This window comes from Cervus canadensis, chromosome 7 (genome assembly GCF_019320065.1).
Source record: "Cervus canadensis isolate Bull #8, Minnesota chromosome 7, ASM1932006v1, whole genome shotgun sequence".
Taxonomy (NCBI): Eukaryota; Metazoa; Chordata; class Mammalia; order Artiodactyla; family Cervidae; genus Cervus; species Cervus canadensis.
The window spans coordinates 26313580-26333917 of NC_057392.1; the positions used below are offsets into that span (position 1 = coordinate 26313580).

The window sequence follows — 20338 nt, forward strand, 5'->3', positions numbered from 1 at the left end:
AACGCTCCCTCCTGCCCCTCATCTTCATAAACAGCGCCTGACTCTGCTGATCACGTCTCAACCCCAGCTGTCTCCTCTCAGCAGCCTTCCCTGACCACCCATGCAGTTGTCCCTTAGACACATATCTGATGGCAAGGACACATTAAATGTCTCCTTCTCCAAAGTTTGAGAGTTTGAATTCTGGGCTTCAAAGGACAAAGAGCAGGGAGGATACAACTGCCCTTTGAAAATTACATAAATGCCTTTTTTGCCACATGGTAATGCAGTATTTATTCTGTCCATTAATAACTACTATTTGATAACATTTATAATATTAATAGAACTTAATATAAGAGAAGTTCAACCTACTTTCTTTTTTTTTTAAACATTTCAATACTGGATATTAATCAGAAAGATAGTCTAAATTAGTATGGTTAAAACCTTTATGTCAAAAATTTATAATAAATGTTTGGTATTAGTCTGCATACAGTTGTTTTTGGTATAAAGTTATTTGGCTTCAAGAAAGAACATTTGGTTTACTTCACTAATAGGAATATCTCTTAGTGCTGGGATGGCCTCTTCTTGGTCTTTCTTGAGCTGTTGATTTTTGGCATAGTTATCTGTAAGAAGAAGACAGAAGGCTCTGTTTATCCAGGTAATTTCTTCAACAGTCTCTGTGCTTTGTGGAGACCCACCATGCAGTGTACTGGACTAATGTTTGGATAATGACAAATACCATGTGTAACGTAATTAAAAGGCCCTTTAAGTCCTCTTTTTAGAAGAAATGTCCCAATTAGAATAAAAACCAGCAAAGTACTTTTTGCAACCTCTAACTTAGATAAGAAATTAATATTTCATTCAACTGTACAATGATGATTCAAGTCCCATTTGCACATTGCTCATAGGAACAGAATTACACCAACACCCCAAAACTATGAAACTATTTGGTACAATCCTCATGTAAACGTTACAATTTCCCCTGTGTACAAACTGTATATTTGCTGTAATTCCAACCAAATATGTAGGTTATCAGAAAAGAAATATCAGAAAGTTAAAAAAAAACCTTACCAGAATTAAAAAAAAAAACTTCTAGAATCCAAACAAGTTCAGGAATCTAATTTTTTTTTTTTTTAAATTTTGGCCGAGTCTCACAGTTTGCAGGACCTTGGTTTCCTGACTGGGGATTGAACCCCCACCACAGCAGTGAAAGTTGGGAATCCTAACCATTAGGCCACTGGGGAATTCCCAGGAATCTAATCTATTTTAATTTTTAGACTTGAAATGAAAGAAGTTAAAAAAAAAAAGAAACCCTACAAAACCATTCTGTGACTCTTCTGACCATGTAACTGGTGTCTGGGGTACACAGTGACCCCGAGGACACCCTCCCCCTGCCACCCAAGTTCTTCCTCCCAGACAGAATCTGCAGGGACCTCTCTGTCATTCCCGGATCCACACAGCCTGTTTAGGATAACAGAAATTTCTCTCAGGCAGAGTTGCCAGGGAACACATTACGTATCTGTGGTTTTTATAGGAAAATGCACTTGTTGATTAGTGCTATTAAACAGTGTATTCACAAGAGCTTATTTGTGCCCTGTGACCACTTTCTTGGTCTAACAGTTTATTTCTCCCAGGTTCTTTTTACTGCAAGAATGTGTGTCACTTTTAGCCTGGTTTTGGTCGCTTCTCTTGATGAAAGTGTTTGTACCCCTCCTGCCTCCCCTAGCACTTTCCTCGGTTATAAATTTACCTGTGATATTATGAATGGAGTCGAGTGGAGAGGTACTCATCATGTTTATTCCAAATAAGAGGACGTAACCGATGACTACGGTAATGAGGAGATACACAGGCAGAGCAACGGCCCAATACCTGCAGAAGAGAATATTAAAACAGGTAACAGACTTCACAAAAAGCTGCGGTTCTCAAGAGCTCATCACCAAGTTAAGACACTTTTAAAGTGTATCCTTTGGCCGTGGTGGGTCTTCATTGCTACACTTGGGCTTTCTCTAGCTGTGGAGAGCGGGCTTCTCTTGTTTTGGGGCATGGGGGCTGCTTCCTCTGGTGTTTACCTCCACTTTTCTATACAACATACTCATATCATTGCTTCTTGATTTTTTTTCAACTTCAGATATTTTCTCTGAACTTCCTAATATGGACATGAAGATGTTTACATAAATAATGTTTGCAACTGAGCACTGTAATGTATTATTATTTTATGTCTTGTACAATTTTTTGTTTTTCTTGGAATTAAGTCATTACCACTTTTAGTCTGTTTGCTTGGTTTTCCGTGTAACTATCCATAATCAATCCTCAAATTCTGATAGATTCTAATATGCCTCTTGATACATTTAAGCATGCCAAATGCTCTCTCTCACATGGTTTATTGGTGTGTAATTTCTTTCTTTCTTGCCATTTTCTCTTTCTGGAACTTCTAAGAGTTAGATTTTTTTGCTGTTTTACTTCTCTCATCTTGTCTCTGTTTCCTGTTTTGCTATACTCTATTCTACTTTCTGGAGATTACTTTCAGTGTTTCTTCTAAACGTTCAATTAAAATGTTAATTTTGGTTATCACAGTTATAATTTCTAAATGCAGTAATTCTCTGAACATTCCCTATTTATAGCATCCTGTTGCTTCATAGTTATGATCTCTTATCATCTCTGAGGATTTTGTTAATGTTTTCTTTTGTTCTTTGCATTATCTCCGTTTCTTTCCAGTTCCTTTTGCTTTTTCTCTCTTATTTCATTTTAGAGGCTTTCTTTTCATGTCTGTTAAATTGTGGTTGTCCACTCACATTTACATATGAAGTATGGGGAGAGAACATGTGGGGGGGGAAACATTAAAAAAAATATAGATGAGGTGCTAACAAGTTAACTGGAACCACTGTGTATATGCGGACGGGAATGGCCAACTGATGACCCTCACTATGGGAGACCTGGCCATTCCACTGGAGGACCTCTCGTTTTCAGAAATGAGATAGCCTTTGAGCTGGTCAACTTTCTCAGGGAGGACCCTCTGATCTTGCTGGGAGAAAGTGGGTGGTATAGTGCCTTGAGAGGACAGGTGCTTGGGAGGACTCGCACTTCAGCAAAGCAGATCCTCACTTATTCCTGTTTTCAGTAAGGTGCCTACATAGACCTAGAGTATCCCAAATTACAGGCTCAATTCAGTCCTTCAATAGTGTAAAACTCCTTCTGCAGGGAAGGGTTTGTCTCTCAGCTTTACAGGCTGAGGAGGACAACTGAAGGGCCATATGCCCTCTAAACACGGTTTTCAGCCTGAACCAGAAATACCATGTAAAGAGGTACCCACACTTCCAATGTCTGGGCCTCTCTGTGTTGTAGGCACAGAGACTCTGGCTGCCTCTTGCATGACCGATGTGGCAAAGTGGGAATTAAGTCAGGTACCTCTCCACCTGTCTGCAATCCACTTCCCCAGATTTTATTGATACCTCTTTCCTGTCCCATTATTTGCTCCTGTGGGCTTATATTTTAACCGTTATTTTTTATTATGGGCTTATTTCATCACGAATTTGGGAGGAAGTAGAGATAAAGATGTGCATTCAGACCACCATCTTTAAGCAGAAGCATATCAATGATTTTTTTTTTTTCATATCAATGATTTTTAAAAAGCTTTACATTTCTATATGGTTATGTACAGATCTTAAAGGAATAGACATAAGATTTGAAAAAGTCTTGAGGAAAAAAGCTGATCCTTCAAAACAGCATTGATATACTCTTACTTTAATTAAGAAATATATTAAACTTACTTTTGAGGCCAATAAGTTAAGCCTAAGGAGTTTAGCCAAGATTCAGGAATAAAAGCCCACACAAGATACAGTACTGCAAAAGAGGGGGAAAACAAAAAAGGAAAAAAGATCAGTAAGGCACACATCTGATTTATCAAGATTCAGATAAAAAAAGCTCCTTTGAAGGTTCCCTGATTAACCCAGAAATGATTTTTTCCTCCTTATTTGTACCATTCCTGTAACACTTTGCACAATTACTTTCGACTAGTCATTTTTTTTTTCCCTTTAGCCACAGGCTTTATTGTTTCAATATCTACAACTATTATTCTATACTCAAAGTTTAATTTCTTACAAAATTCTATACTCCATATTGCCAGGTCACTTCACTCTCCATTTTATGCCACATTTCCATCAAGAACTATTTTCCCAAATCACAATCTGCCTGATTGTGTGTTGTTGTTGTTCATTTGCTAAGTTGTGTCCGACTCTTTGTGATGCCATGGACTGTAGCCCACTAGGCTCCTCTGTCCATGAGATTTCCCAGGCAACATCTACTAGTCATTTTTAAAAACTGTGGTTAAAAAACCATAAAAGTTACCATCTTAATCAAGTGTTTTGTTCAGTAGTGTTAAATATATTTGCACTGCTGTTAAACATATTTCTAGAACTTTTTCATCTTGTGAACCTGAAACTCTGTGCCTATTAAACAACTCCTCTATTTAAAACAATATGTCTTAATTCATGTGAAGGAGGAACATGAAAAAGCTGGCTTAAAACTCAACATTCAAAAAAACTTATGATCATGGCATCCAGTCCCATCACTTCATGGCAAACAGATGGGGAGACAATGGGAAAAAGTGACAGATTTTATTTTCTCGGGCTCCAAAATCATTGCAGATGGTGACTGCAGCCATGAAATTAGAAGACGCTTGCTCCTTGGAAGAAAAGCTACGATAAACCTAGACAGCACATTAAAAAGCAGAGACATTACTGACAAAGGTCTAGTCAAAGCTATGGTTTTTCCAGTAGTCATGTATGGATGTGAGAGTTGGATCATAAAGAAAGCTGAGTGCCAAAGATGCCAAATGCTTTTGAATTGTGGTGTTGGAGAAGACTCTTGAGAGTCCCTTGGACTGCAAGGGGATCCAACCAGCCCATCCTAAAGTAAATCAATCCTGAATATTCACTGGAAGGACTGATGTTGAAGCTGAAACTCCAATACTTTGGCCACCTGATGTGAAGAACTGACTCACTGGAAAAGACCCTGATGATGGGAAAGACTGAAGTCAGGAGGAAAAGGGGACAGCAGGGGATGAGATGGTTGGATGGCATCACTGACTTGATGGACACGAGTTTGAGCAAGCTCTGGGGGAAGCTGGTGATGGACAGGGAAGTCTGGTGTGCTGCAGTCCATGGGGTCGCAAAGAGTCAGACATGATTGAGCGGCTGAACTGATGTCTTAATTCATACTATTCACACTTAACTCATACTATTCACAAAAATATGTCTTAGCTCATACTATTTTAAGCAATTTAAGGGCAGAAATCATGCCTTAAGAACTGTTGTAACTCTTACAGCATCTAGCAATTTTCTTTATATGGAATAGGTATTCAACACTTCCTTCCTACAGGGTTGAAACAGCTACAGACGATTAGTGGCATAAAGGTGATCTTACCTACCCTGTTCTGATTCATGACATGCTTTATCTCCTAGAGCACAGTCTTATTGTCAAGTTTCTATGGCACCTTTGCTGCTGGACAGTAACAACAGCCAACCTCTGAGCACTCACTGTAGGCTAAGCACACTTCTCAGCTCTCTGTCATTGTTGTTGAGTTGCTAAGTCATGTCTGATTCTTTTGAGAACCCATGGACTATAGCCCACCAGGCTCCTCTCTTCATGGAATTTCCCAGGCAAGAATACTGGAGTGGGTTGCCATTTCCTTCTCCAGGGGATCTTCCCAACCCAGGGATCAAACTTGGGTCTCCTGCATTGGCAGATGGCGGATTCTTTACCACTGAGCCACCAGGAAAGCCCTCTGAGCGCTTTATGCATATTATTTCATTTCCTCACAACAATCCTAGGAAGTGTTATGTTAGTCTTACAGATGAGGAACTGGAATCTTGGACATGTTACATCATCTGCCCAAGGTAAGTCAAAGTGTTAGTCACTAAGTCACATCCAACTCTTTGCAAGCCCACCAGGCTCTTCTGTCCATGGGATTCTACAGACAAGAATACTGGAGTGGGTAGCCATTCCCTTTTCCAGGGGATCTTCCTGACCCAGGGATAGAACCCAGGTCTTCTGCTTTGCAAGCATATCTTTTACTGTCTGGGCCACCAGGGAAGCCCTGCCCAAGTGACAGAGACAAATTTCAAACCACCCGTCCCAACCATGATGAAGGAATAACATTTTTCTCAACAAATACGTATTACAGAAATCTGCATGTCAGAAGTGTGAGAGACAATGGTGAGCCCAAAAGAGACGCCTCTGCCCTCCCCAAGCAGAGGACTGCTGCTAAGTTGCTTCAGTCGTGTCCGACTCTGTGCGACCCCACAGACGGCAGCCCACCAGGCTCCTCCGTCCCTGGGATTCTCCAGGCAAGATCACTGGAGTGGGTTGCCATTTCCTTCTCCAATGCATGAAAGTGAAAAGGGAAAGTGAAGTTGCTCAGTCGTGTCCGACTTTTGGCGACCTCATGGACTGCAGCCTACCAGGCTCCTCTGTCCATGGGATTTTCCAGGCAAGAATACTGGAGTGGGGTGCCGTTGCTTTCTCTGAAGCAGAGGACTAGAGACGAGTAAATTGATATTTTCAATACACTGTTGTAAGTACTAATAAGCAAGTAACAACAGATGATATGGGAACACATATGCGGCCCTCAGCCCATGGTGGTGGTGATGGAAGTGATGTTAATGGTCAGGAAAGATTTCCTGGAGGAAGTCATTAAGTTGGGGCCTAAAGGATGAATGGGGGTTAGGCAGATGAAAATGCTAATGGCTGGGCTTGCAGTTGTGAGGAAGGAAAGAAATATTAATAACGAGAAAAGGGTGTTCCTGGCCATGAGATGCAGCGAGAGTGTCAGGAATCAAAGAGAGGGTGGTGGTGGATGGCAGAAGGAAAAGCTGGAAAGCATCGGGCTTGCAATTTGAGTTTTGAAGGTCAATGAAATACAAATAGTGGCACAAACATGAGGCAAATTCATAAATGGAAATAACCTGCTTAGTTTAACTAATTAAATGAATGAATATTTATTGTACATCTGCTATATGCTAGGTGCTATGAACAGGTCAAGGCTCCAAAGAAAAACGAGACATGGTGTCTATCCCCACAAGTCCTGTGGGTGACAGAAATGAGCCAGAAGCAGTGGCAGGAACCTCCCGGGCACTGTCTTATGTGACCCCTCTCAGACCCCTCTGAGGTCTGTGCCAAGATTATTCCTCACTCACAGATTAAAAAAAGTAAGGTACGGGGAATTTAAGTCACTTGCCCAAGGTCTCAGGGCTAAAAGTTACTGAGATAGAACAAGAACTCAGGGCATGTGTTCACACTGGGCTCCCAGGCAGGAGTCAGAGCGTTGGTTAACAGCATGAAGGAGAAGCAACGTACCTGTGGAACCCCAGGCAGCTTGGAGAGGCTGGGGCATATGGCGGGAGGCTCTGAGTGGTGAGAAACCAGCTGGAAAAGTGAATGGGTCCCAGATCATGGAAGACCATGGGCAAGGAACTTGAACTTTATGTTTTGGGCAAGGGGGATAATTGAGTATTTCTGGAAGATGCCCTGGAGGTGGAAATGGCAACCCACTTCAGTACTCTTTCTGAGAAAATCCCAAGGATAGAGGAGCCTGGCAGGCTACAGTCTTTGGGGTCGCAAAGAGTTGGAGGTAACTGAGCACGCACCCACCCACCCACACACCAAAACAAATAACCATCCAGGCTCCAAGCCAGGCTCCAGAGGTTTTCATCTGGGGAGTTCAGGCCTGGATCTCACGTGCATTGCTGGGAGAGCTGCATCTAAGATGTTTTTGTGGAAGAGGAGAAGTCCCAGCAGGCGCAAAAGAAGGAGCAGATGAACAAGTTGGGGGAGGAGGAGAAGTGCAAGCAAAGAGGACTCCCAGGGTTTCAGAATGGGGTCTAGTAATTCCAACCCTGAAGAGATTCTCCACACGGCACTCAGAGAGTTCCCCCAAATACTGATCAAATGGCATCATTTGCCAGGTTTTGAACTTTGATGCCTTTAGAATAAAATCCAAAGTCCTTCCTAGGCTTTGCAAGAACTTAAAATGACAGGGCTTCTGCCTGCCCCTCCAAGGTCCAGTCCTCACACACTACGCTTCAGCTCTAGACAGCGTCTCATGTCTGCACTTCATACAACCTTCAAACGCAGGGTAACTGCTCTTGTGGTGAGCGCTGTCTGCCTGGAATGTTCTTCCTCTGGCTCTTTGAATGCATTTGGGTTCCTTAGCTTGCTCTTCCAGCTGTGTCCCATCCACACACCACACCCTCTTACTCCCGGCCATTTCTCTTTATTTCCTTCAAAGCCATTACCACAGTCTACAACTACGGGTATGCACGGAGTATTTGTGCCCCTCCCGCTAAATGATTACGCTGAAACCCTAATCCCCAATGTGGTGGGTTTGGAGGCGGGGCCTTTGAGAGGCAGTTAGGTATAGATGAACTCACGAGGGAGGGGGCTGCATCATGGGATTAGTGTCCTCATGAGACCCAGAAGAGATCGGGCCGTGCCCTCTCCTCCTCTGATATGTGAGGACATGGCAAGAAAGTGATGGTCTGCAACCCAGATCAGGGCCTTCACCAAGAATCCAACCATGCTGGCATTCAGATCTTGGACTTCCCTGCCTCCAGAGCTGAGAAATAAATATCTGTTGTTTAAGCTACTCGGGCACAGCCTAAACAGATTAAGACAATTAGCTTTTTTTAAGTTAATTATTTATTTGGCTGTGTCTGGCCTGGGTCTTAGTTGAGGTGCACTGGCTTCTTGGCTCCAGGGCACGTGGGATCTTAGTTCCCTAACCAGGGATCGTCCCTTGCATTGGAAGGCGGATTCTTAACCACTGGACCACCAGAGAAGTCCCTACAATTAGCTTTTAAATTCAGTAAGTATTTCAACATACAGAGAGACTCATGTAAACCCTGTGCACCTACCACTATGTTGGTTTTTTTTGATGTGTTCATTTACTTTAATAACACTAAATTTACCATGTTATCACCATGGAATGTAAATTCAGGTTAGACAAGAGAATTTCACAAGTACAGCAAAGCATTCTGTGATATGCCAAAGTTTGTATAATGTCTGACCAAACCAGCTTGCTCATCAATGACTTCCATTATAAGCATTTTATTTAGTTGATGATTCTCTTGGGGAAAATAAACATACTGCACACATTTAAAAAGTGTTTTTCATTTACCTTTGCATTAGCACTTAAAATACATGTTTGAAAATAATTTAAAATTATTCTAATATAACAGCAGCAAAATATAATTCTGCAATTACAAAAGAGCTAAAAGGGATCTACAATTTAAGTTACTCTCATGTTTATGATTCTAAAATAAATACTACTTCAAAGTGGCTCTGTTACCAGCTTTTTAGGTTTGGTTTAAAAACACACATAGACTTGCAGGGAGTTTTATAATGTATTTCATGCACTGTTCCGAAAGGGTTCCTCAAGAGCCAACCAGCCCTTAGAACAGTACTCAGTCCACAAGGCAGTCAGAAAGTTAAATTAACTGGGGTAAACAGGACTCCTATATTACATCAAAAGCCTATGATATTCTGCAGCAACTGGGAGCATTTTCAGGACTGGCATGTTGTCTTCTTTAGAACTAATTTCAACAGAAGGGTTTAAGAAGGCAGACAGGTACCACTATCAAGTGTATTTAAAAGTGACATGTTTCTTTTGTGCTGATCTGACTCCCCTGAATGACCTAGCTAGTGAACTAGTCACCAGTAACTTGGTCACAGGTAAATCAGGCCTGCAAGAAAGGAAGCCAATATTCAAATTACCATGTTCTGGTCTGACCCAAACAATTTATTTTCCGCCTAAACATATAACCTCAATATGAGCTGTCTAACTAAAGCAAGCACCACCACCAAGACCAAGACAGCATCTCCTATTCTAAGGTTTAGGTTTTCCCCAGAATTCTTGATACACGGAATCGCCCACACCAAGAGTCATTGCTCCCACAAGAAAGCCTTGCCACACGCATGTGGATCAGGTGAACAGACATTTTAGTATTTCCCTTGCTCTTCAATCTATATAATCCATATGCAACAATTGCTGCAAAACCTGCCATTCCAATGGGGACAAATGGTGCCTCTCTAGCTTCTTGGATAAGTTTAGATCCCTGATCTTCATCAAATGAAGAAAGAGAAATATCTGTGTCGCTTGACATAGTGACTGAAGAATCTTCAGACAACTTCAAGACGTTTCAGGCTCCTACTGGATTCTGACCCCACTCCCGCACCCGCCGTCCAGCCGGCTTCTCCCCGCTACCACTATGTTTTATTTAAACTGCTGGGTACTCAGTGAAAAAAACAAAAGAACTGCTGGGTACTGGCCTCACTGGGTACTGGCTTCTCACCTCCCTTATTACTTTCTGCCTCACTGTCTCAGGTTTAACGACTTCCTTCAATTCCCTCAAACCACTGGCATCATTAGGCTTTTGCACTGGCTGTTCTCTGTCTGAGAGGCTCTTTCTCAACATTGCCATGGCAACTCTCATTGTTTGTGTCTGTGCCTGAAACTCATCTGTCAGTGAGGCACCTCCTGACAGCTGTACTTACAACAGTAAGCTCCTTCCTTATGCACTTTCTTGCTTAATTTCTCCCCAAGGCACACATTATCATCTGACATTCTATATGTTTTACTCATGTAAATTGTCCATTGACCATCTCCCTCCCAGCAGAATGCAGACTCTGAGAGCAGGAAATCTGGGGCTGTTCTGCTCATCTCTGGACAGTAACAGTGCCCAGCACATGGTAAGCACGCAAGAAAAATTTGTGGAATTAATTTCTGGTTGTGCAATAAATGCTGGAGAGGGTGTGGATAAAAAGGAACCCTCTTACACTGTTGGTGGGAATGCAAACTGGTACAGCCACTATGGAGAACAGTGTGGGGATTCTTAAAAAACCTGAAATAGAACTGCCATACGACCCAGCAATCCCACTGCTGGGCATATACACCGAGGAAACCAGAATTAAGAGAGACACGTGTACCCCAATGTTCATCACAGCACTGTTTACAATAGCCAGGACATGGAAGCAACCTAGATGTCCATCGGCAGACCAATGGATAAGAAAGTTGTGGTACATTTATACAATGGAATATTACTAAGCTATTAAAAAATGCATTTCAATCAGTTCTAATGAGGTGGATGAAACTGGAGCCTATTACACAGAGTGAAGTAAGTCAGAAAAAAACACACCAACACAGTATATTAACGCACATATATGGAATTTAGAAAGATGGTAACGATGAACCTATATGTGAAGACAGCAAAAGAAACACAGATGTAAAAAACAGACTGTTGGACTCTGTGGGAAAAGGTGAGGGTGGGATGATTCAGGAGAATAGCATTGAAACATATATATTATCATATGTGAAACAGATCGCCAGTCCAGGTTTGATGCATGAGGCAGGGTGCTCAGGGCTGGTGCACTGGGATGATGCTGAGGGATGGGATGGGGAGGGAGGTGGGAGGGAGGCTCAGGATGGGGAACACATGTACACCATGGCCAATTCATGTGAATGTATGGCAAAAACCACCACAATACTGTAAAGTAATTAGCCTCCAATTAAAAAAAAAATTCTGGTTGTGGGTCCCGTTGGATTTAAGTCTTATTAAAGTCATTGCTTTTATTTATCTGTATAGTCTCTAATCCTTCAAATACTCTATAAAACACAGATTTGCAAAAATGATGATGTTGATGATAACAGAGTCGCAGCTAATGTTTAATTGGGCTTCCCTGGTGGCTCAGATAGTAAAGAATCTGCCTGCAATGCAGGAGACTCCCAGGTTCAATACCTGGGTCAGGAAATTCCCCTGGAGAAGGGAATGACAACCCACTCAAGTACAGGTAGCCCCCACTTTATGAAAGTCTGCTTTAAGCCATTTTGCTCTTAGAAAAGACCTACAATAGTATGTTTTATTTAACCAAAGGAAATCTGAAGGGGATTTTTGCTTTTACTAAAAAACTTTTCTGTATCTGTTTTGCAGGGAGCTGCAGTAGAGGCAGCACGCACCCAGAGCAGGGAAAGAGGCTCGTCCGAGCTCCTTTCCCAGGGCTCCCCTCAGCATCTCAGCATCAAGCCGCCACAGCTTTCAATTGTGTCCGTGAGCATCTTTACCTGAACTGAGTATCTTTATCAAATTGAGTGCTTAAGCTCAACTTTTGTGCATTAGCAAATGTGCCCTTCATTTTATACCATTTCGGCTCTCAAAGGTTTCGTGAGAATGCGTGTGTCTGAAAGTTGCTCAGTTGTGTCTGACTCTTTGCCCACCAGGCTCCTCTGTCCATGGAATTCTCCAGGCAAGAATACTGCAGTGGGTAAGCCATTCCCTTCTCCAAGGGATCTTCTTGACCCAAGGATTGAACCCAGGTCTCCTGCATTGCAGGCAGATTCTTTACCGTCCAAGCCACCTCCAGTTTTGCAGGGGAAACCTCTACTTACTGTTCCTACGCCTCACATTCTTTTAAGTGCCCTGCATAAATGATGGCAATTTATCTTTACAACAGACATAAAGAGGCAGCACAGTGACATCAACCCAGTGTGCCGGGGTGGATATTTTAACTTTATCATTTACCAGCAGTGTGACCTTGGGCACATTATTTAAGCCCCGTGTGCTCAATATTCTCATCTGCAAATGAGGACAGTAATGACAATTTCTATCTCACAGGACTGTCTTATGCTTCCTTATCTTTTGATAGACATGACCACCCTTCCACAGATGAAGCCTCTGAAGAATCGAAGACGCAAACAGTCCTCCACAAAGCAAATCTGTGGAGGAGTCAGGATTTGGACTCAAGCTATAACTACTTCAGAGACTGTCCTAGCCATAGCTTGGTTGGCTATACAGATGCAGTTAGGGTTCATAAGCACTGCCACTCCATCTCCCTGGTTTCCACAAAATTCTAAAAAGTTTTGAGACTTTTTAGTCACTTTTCTCCCTAATTCTCAAATCCTTCCAGGGAGAGACATGAGGCCTGCTATACTACTCTGGGAATATGGTGTGTTAGTGAACAAGCTTTCTTATCTGTAAAATGGGACCATATGGGGACTGACTGAGATCCAGGATGTAAAGTGCAGCTGACTTCTGGAGCAATTCCTGTTCCTTCCAAGCTTCCACAGCTGCACTGGGGCCATATCAGATTACTCCTTTCCAAACCTCACCATGCGTCCCTTCAAGGCCTTCCCACTTCTTCCTTCTTACTGCTGAAGATAAAGTCCCTGGGAGAAAAATTAACTCTTTCTTTTTTTGGCTGCACTGCCTCAGAGCCTTGTGGGATCTTAGTTCGATGACTAGAAATCGAACCTGAGCCTTGGCAGTGACAGCTCGAGTCCTAACCACTGGATCGCCAGGGACTTCCCTGAATTTCCATTTTGATTTATCTCTTCACTAGGTTCCCATGGCACGTATCACAGTGTATTAATTGAGATTTAATCCTCTGTCTTGTCCATAAAACCAAGACCTTCTTAAGGGCAGGGATCAGGTTTCATTTCCTCTGCAATCCCGCCTGGTGAGGCATTTTTAAAGATTTGTTGAGATTAAATCTTTCAGGCTCCTGTCTGGAATACAGAACACTCTGAAAAGACAAGAGTTCTCTTCAGGTTTTCTCAAAAAGAGACAAAGGTAGAAACAATCATAGTTCATGTGTGCACATTCTACTAACAAACATAATAATTTCCTTGTCCTTGAACATCAGAGAAAGGCCCTGGCCATTCATCAGGAGAGTACTTACTGAAACCAAATTGGGAGCTTAAGAAAAGAACAAAGCCATAAATCGCTCTTTCTGGCAATGGCGACGGTGAATTTTCCACCATTTTCCCCGTGGCTTTAGATATTCTGTGGGGGAAAACAAAAGCAAGTCATCTGTCAGTGATCCACTCATTTTCACTATGGGTCTATTATAATCTCACCGCTTTGCTACGGGCACAGCCTCTGCGTTTCTCTAGTAAACCCAACAGGCGACACCGGCGCACTGATCTCCGACACACACCTGCTTGCACACGTGCACAGAAGCACCCAACCGTTGCCTGCATGAGCAACCAGCCCCCCCAACCTCAAGTGCGCGCGCACACAAGCACACGCGCTAGCGCGTGCACGTCCTGCAGTGAAAGGTGTGGGGAGGCAAGGAGGGGGGGGGGTAACTGAACGCCAGCCCAACTGTGCAGGCTTCGCCTCCGTGAGAACAGGGAAGAAAGGGCAAGGAGGGATGGGGGGCCCGCGCGCAAGCGCCTCGACACCCAGAACTGGGCCCTGCCCTCTCGTAGGTCAATTTTCTCACTCGAGTTCCCCCCCGGGTTGCGGGGTGGCCCTCGACCTTGGGTCCTCCAAGCGCTGACTCCCCCCGCGGCACGTTCGGCCACGTCAGGGCCGAGTCCTCGGCGTAGGCGCGGACCAGGGGATCCCCAGGAGGGCGAGAGAGGACAAACTGCGAACCGCCCGGTCGCCACGGCAACCCCGCCCGCGCGCAGGCGCACCGCGACTCGGGTCAGTCAGCCGCTCGAGAGTGCGGGGGCGAGCGGGAAATCGCCGGGCTCGCGGCGGGGGGCGTGGCGTGGCGTGCGCGACGGCGCATGTGCAGTGCGGCTCACGTGACGCACGTCCTCCCGCCCCCTCAGCCGCCGCCGGGCCGCTCGCGCCCACCCGCCCGCCGGCTGACGTGGAGGGCCTGAAGAGGCGGAGGCGGCGGCGGCGGCTGCCCGCGTCCGAGGCTCGCGGGCTGCGAGCCCCGGTGAGTGCACACCTGGCGCGCGGCGGGGCTGCCGGATGTGTCAGCTTGTCGCGCAGCAGCCGAGATGCCCGGGGCGAGGGGCCCTCCACACCCCCTCCGTGGGTGTGTGGTGAGTGTGGGTGTGTGCGCGTCGTTGGCTGTGGTGCCTGCAGTGTGTGTATGGGGCAGGGGGGATGGTGTCGGTTCGAGGTGTGTGTGTGTGTGGTGTGTGTGGCCGGTGTCGTCTTTCCCAGTAGGTGTGTCTCTTTTGTCTGGTTTCCCTGTTCTGCTAGTGTGGGTCCCTCGGGGCTCCTGTGCGAAGGTGGGAGAAGCCCCTGTGTGTGTGCGCGTCCCCCGGCCGCCCGCGCGCCCTCGTCGCCGTCGGTGCGCGGGTGACACCCCCGCTAGCCTTGGGGGGGTCCGCCGGCCCGAGCGCGCGTGGACATGCGAGGTGTCTCCCCTCCCGGCCCCTTTGTGTCAGCGCAGATTCTTCCCGGCCCGGGCGTGGGCGCCCCGGCTGTGTGGGTGCCCCCTCCGCCTTGGTGTCACAGCCTCTCTCTTGGGGGTGCTCGCCCCCCGCCCCACCTTGGTGTCAGCTCCTCTCTTGGGGTGCCCGCCCGCCCGCTCGCGCGTGGCTGCGCGTCTGCAGTCGTGACCCACCCCCTTGCAGCAGCGCCCTCGTGGGGGTGCGTCCTCGCGTGTCCCCGCGCGCCTGGGTCCTAGCGAGTGCGTGTTCTCCGGGGTGCGGGCTTTCGTTCGAGAGTGTTGGTGAACGTTCTTGCACGTCCCGCTCCTCCTGTGTTGCGTTCTTTACAAATGCGCCACCTGTTTTCGAGAGAATGGCTGCCGAGTGTGGGGAGGGGGTCGGGGGAGGGAGACCTGAACGCAGTGCTCGCTGCGCCTCTTCGGAGCATCCTCTCCTCCACCCCTCAACGCTAATGGGAAGAGGCGGGGACAGCCGCGGCTCCGGCTAGCTGCTCGGTAGTGTTTAGGATGTCCAGTGTGGCCGGTCGAGTCAGCCTGTTCTGGGGACGGAATAAGGGGGCCGGGGGCCAAAAATGGAGCTAAGGCGTAGCTGAATGTTATTTGGTACCCGTGTGGCGTACCATGTTTAGAGGCCTCCTAAGATGCCCAAAGATCTCCGATGGCAGACTCCGTCCAAAATGTATATATACGCGACAGCTGGGCAAATACATTCTAGCCAATCCTAGGCGTTCTTGATGATACTTAATGGTTCACGTAAGTGTTTCGTGGCATTCACATAAATTACCTTTTTTAGTTTCTGCCCAGCGTCCTGGCGATGGAAACAAGGTAGACAGCTTACAGGTTTCAGTCCTCCTTTGGGAGCAATTTTCTCATAATTACAGCTCTGGTTAGGTACATTTTGTATTGCAGGAAATTTGCGTTTTATCCTAAGGGAGATGGGATTTATTACAAGGCTTCACAGGGAAGGAAGCTTCAAACACGTTAGAAACCCAGCTGCTCCTCTTGCTCAAAGGTTCGTGCTCTGCGCTCAAGGGCTGCGTTTTTGGTCTCTGTTTCTCCCTGTTCATTTGCTCAATTTTCTTACTCCTGCCTAATTTTCTGGGATTTTGTTTCTTTTCAATTTCTGGAAGATTTCACACAGAATACAGAGTGGGATCTAACCAATTCATGACTAAGATTTGCAGATGTATTTTGCCGAATTTACTTCAGATCCTCTTTTTAATTTAAAAGAACTAAAATTGCAAAATGTGGAGATGCTCTCATTTCCGCCCCTCCTTTCCTAGAGGTAGTCACCGTGTTTAGGTTTGTGTATATCTGCTTGCATATTTTATATTTTGATCACGGTGAATCGATAAACAATATATAGTGTTGTGTATTTTAACTTTAATGTTATTAAACAATATGTGTCTTTTTGCAACTTGCTTTTTTTGATCAGCATCACATTTTCAGATTTACCTGTGAATAAATTGGGTAATTGTGTTTGGTTCATTTTAATTGCTGGTATAGAATTCCATTGTATGAATATACCATAATTTACTTATCCATTTTGCTACTGATGGACTTTGAAGGTTTTTTACTCTAAAAACAGTCCTGCCTTGAACATCTTTGTATTTGTCTGCTTTGTGCACACGTTTGGAAATTTCTTGAGAAAATACACCAAGTAGTTGATTTTGCTGCCTAGTAGGATATATGCATCTTCAGTGTAACCAAATATCAGGGAAGCTCTCAAAGTGGTTGCACTAACTTATCACTCTGACTGGTATTGAGTGAAGACACCCATTTCCTCACACTCTTGCTAAACCCTTTATGTTACCTGACTTACATTTTTGCCTTTTCTTTACTGACCAGCTTGCTTATAACTTTAACTTGCAGCTAAATTTGCTTACCTTGGCTTCTGCTCTAGCCCTGTGTGAAGCCTATGGGTTCCTCTCTCACAGCTGACTCAAGCTTTTATCTCATTTGGTTCTCATAAAGTTAATTGCAGTGAACATTTATTTTGTACCTAATGTACTTCCTATGGTTGATGTAAGATAAAGATTTCCATGGTATGTTAGATGTACCTCTCTAGAGGCAGGTGAGGTGATTTAATTACTTTTTTGCATATGATGAATGGATTTTTAAAAATCTTTTTTCCTCTTTAATGTACTACTTATACTTAATGCTTTCAAAATATATGTGACATATATGCAAGTTGTGAAGCAAGACAGTAAAATGAACGCCTCTCAACCCACCACTCAATCCAAGAATCAAAATGACGATTTTGAATGTTACCATCCCCAGGGTGACTACTATTGTGTGTCATTGCTTGTATTTTAAAAATAATTTTATCAAATATGTGTATATCCCTCAACAGTATATTGTGTGGTTTCTATTGTTTTTGAATTTAAAAAAAAGAATACTGGATACAGTTTGTTGGGCTGGCTTATTTCACTCAATGTTACGTTTTTGAGAGTCACTGATTTTCAGATAGACATGTCATTAATTTTCATGGCTGTGTAATATTCTGTTGGAGAATATAACACAGTGTATGCATTCTTCTATTGATGAACATTTCGGTTGTTTCTAGGTTTTGCTGTTTTGAAGATTCTTATATATATATCTTCTGGTACACAGTTGCAAGAATTTCTCTACTTTTCACACTGGGATATATGCCTTCCAGGGAAGAAATAAAGATTTTCTAAGGAGTATTTGGGCACAAGTGATATTAATGAATCAATTTGTAGATCATTAAATTCCACGTGTATCCTTTCCTAAAATTGGTAATGCCTGAAGCCTGTGATGGAAACTTCCTCTTGGTTCTATTTGCCCACCTCCCCCTTCAGAGTAGCATTTCTGCCTTAAATTAGGAAGGCATACCGCCTACTTGCCTGGAATCTTACCAGGGTAATGTCCCAATTGAAAAACTCTCCATGGTACAAAAGGATAATTTAAAATACATGCAGCTATAGTGTTAGGGAACACTTCCTTTTAATGAAGACATTTTCCATCTCCTCAAGAGCTGCATTTCCAATAAACTGTAACTTTTATGCTTAATATCAGCATATGTAGGGTTTCCCAGGTGGTGCTAGTGGTAAAGAATCTATCTGCCAATGCTGGAGGTGTAAGAGACACAGGTTCAAACCCTGGGCAGGGAATATCCTCTGGAGGAGGGCATGGCAACTCACTCCAGTATTCTTGCCTGGAGAATTCCGTGGACAGAGGAGCCTGGCAGGCTACCGTCCATAGGGTCACAAAGAGTGGCACACAACTGAAGTGACTTAAGAGTGCGCACACACACACACACACATATCAGTATATATACTAGTTATCTTTTGATGAACTCTATGCTGTAATAAATACAACATTTTAAACCAGTGATATGTCAGTGTTATTTTAAAATGTCACTGTGATACTCTAGTAATTCATCCTTTGCAATTAAATTTAGAACTGAAATTTTTTAGATGTCATTTTAAAGTATGAGTGTAATATTTAATAGCATTTATTGTGGTTCATGAGTAAAAAGAATGTTGAAATACCACTGTGGCAAGCTATTTACTAGAAGTGGAATTGCTGGACTATGGGTATGAATGTTCAACTATAAAATGATACCAAATTGTCTTCTGAAGTGGTTGTACCAGCTTATGCTTTGGTCAGCTGTTTTGTCAATTTATATACTTGGATTAGCATTGTGTTAAGAGTTATGGTTGATCTATATCCTTTGCAACACTTGTTACTTGTCAAACTTCTTAATATTTGCCAAATGGATATGAAATGTGCATTGTGGTTTTAATGTGCATTTATTGATTGTTAATAACTTTGAACATCTTTTTCTTTGTGAACCATCTATCTCCCTTTTGTTCACAAAAAGGAAATAGGTCGTTCATACACAAACACACAAATACCTGGTCATTTCTCTCACCCACTTTTCTGTTGGGTTCTCTTTTAAAACTGTAATAGGTAACAGTAATCATTTATTGAGTGTAAACATTGTAAATATCTTATTCCAGTTCGTGGTCGGTCTGTTTGCACTTTATGGTGTGTTTTGGTGAACGAAAGTTCTTAATTTTAATGTAATCTAATTGGAAATTTACCCTACCCTGGGATCATAAAGATGTTCTCCTGTGTTTTTCTTTAAAAATTTTAAAATGATGCCTTTCACATTTAAGTTGGTAATCCATCTGGTACTGATTTTTGTATATGGTGTGACTTAATGATCCACATTCATTTTTCCCTCCATGTGGCTACAGTTGATCCCATACCATGTATTGAATTGGCTCTCTGTTCACCAGTGATCTGCTGAACCACCTTTTTTGCATGTTTAGTTTCTATATGCATGGATCTGTTTCTGACTCTCCTTTCTGTACCACTTGTCCACCTGTCTATCTGTTGCTAGCACCCTGTCATGATTATTAACGCTGTAGTTTTACCTGACATCTTGATGTCTGGGGAGCCACTTGAGTCTTAGCTGTTCTTGTAAGAATCAGCTTGTCATATGACAGAAAAAGCTCTTTGGGCACCAATTGGAATGATTAAAATCAGTTTGGAGAGATTTGAAATCTTTAAGATTTTGAGGTATGTATTTGCATTTATTTAGGTTTCTAATGGCTTCTGATACAGTTTTGTGAATTTTCCCTTACAGATCTAACAGTTTTTAAATGTTGATTCTGATATTTGTAGGAGTTCTGTTGCTGTTACAGATGATTCTTTTTAGATTCTATTTCCTGTTTATTGTTAATAGAAATTTATGGATTTTTTACATTGATCTTTAGTCATCCACTTGATAAACACTTATTCTGATATATTTTCTATAATCCTTTTGGGTTTTCTATGTGGATAATTATATCACTTGCAAATAGTGACACTTTTGGTCCTCCTTTCCAATTAGTTTTCCTTAATTTTTTTTTTCTTGCCTTATTATGCTGGCACACTTCTAGATCTATGTTTGATGGATGTGATTATGGTTATTCATTAGAAGTTATTTATAGTGAGCATACATCTGATTATTGTGAAAATACCTGTTTTGTTCCTGATTTCAAAAAGAATGTTTTCCCCTTAAGAATGTTTGTTATGAGTCTCTGTAGACACTCTTTACTAAGTTAGGGAAGTCGTCATTTGCTTATTTTGTCACATGCTTTTCTGCATCTGTTGACAGTATCTTGTGGATTTTCTCCTTTAATACACTAAGTGTAATGGTTCC

At 43.2% G+C, this 20338-nt stretch overlaps 2 protein-coding genes and 1 pseudogene across 5 annotated transcripts in view; 1 reads left to right on the forward strand and 2 right to left on the reverse strand.

The window, feature by feature from the left end:
• Nucleotides 1-243: 243 nt before the first annotated feature.
• On the reverse strand, nt 244-14450 carry LOC122445473 (phosphatidylinositol glycan anchor biosynthesis class P). The gene is made up of 5 exons (XM_043474706.1): nt 14284-14450; nt 13702-13805; nt 3744-3816; nt 1727-1845; nt 244-599 (listed from the first exon to the last, which is right to left on the reverse strand). Exons 2-5 carry the CDS (start codon nt 13781-13783, stop codon nt 487-489), a joined length of 387 nt encoding a protein of 128 aa, XP_043330641.1. The 5' UTR covers nt 13784-13805; nt 14284-14450; the 3' UTR covers nt 244-486.
• Nucleotides 9255-10647, reverse strand: LOC122445475 (annotated as a pseudogene).
• A 112-nt stretch (nt 14451-14562) lies between the features above and the next one.
• TTC3 (tetratricopeptide repeat domain 3) overlaps nt 14563-20338 on the forward strand; it is a 120417-nt gene continuing 114641 nt past the window's right edge. Inside the window, exon 1 of one of the 4 annotated variants that reach the window (XM_043474708.1) lies at nt 14563-14697. The gene's annotated coding sequence lies outside the window, so the exon portion shown is untranslated. Of the gene's footprint in view, nt 14807-20338 lie in introns of all 4 variants that reach the window. The other 3 variants (XM_043474716.1, XM_043474707.1, XM_043474715.1) reach the window with 3 other exon arrangements.

Excerpts from the sequence above, each read along its gene's own strand:
- LOC122445473 (XM_043474706.1), bottom strand. The coding sequence starts at position 13,783 with ATGGTGGAAAATTCACCGTCGCCATTGCCAGAAAGAGCGATTTATGGC. Across the intron at positions 1,846-3,743 it reads TTAACTTATTGGCCTCAAAA|GTATTGGGCCGTTGCTCTGC; the intron begins GTAAGTTTAATA and ends TCTCTTCTGCAG. Across the intron at positions 600-1,726 it reads CTCCATTCATAATATCACAG|ATAACTATGCCAAAAATCAA; the intron begins GTAAATTTATAA and ends TTCTTCTTACAG.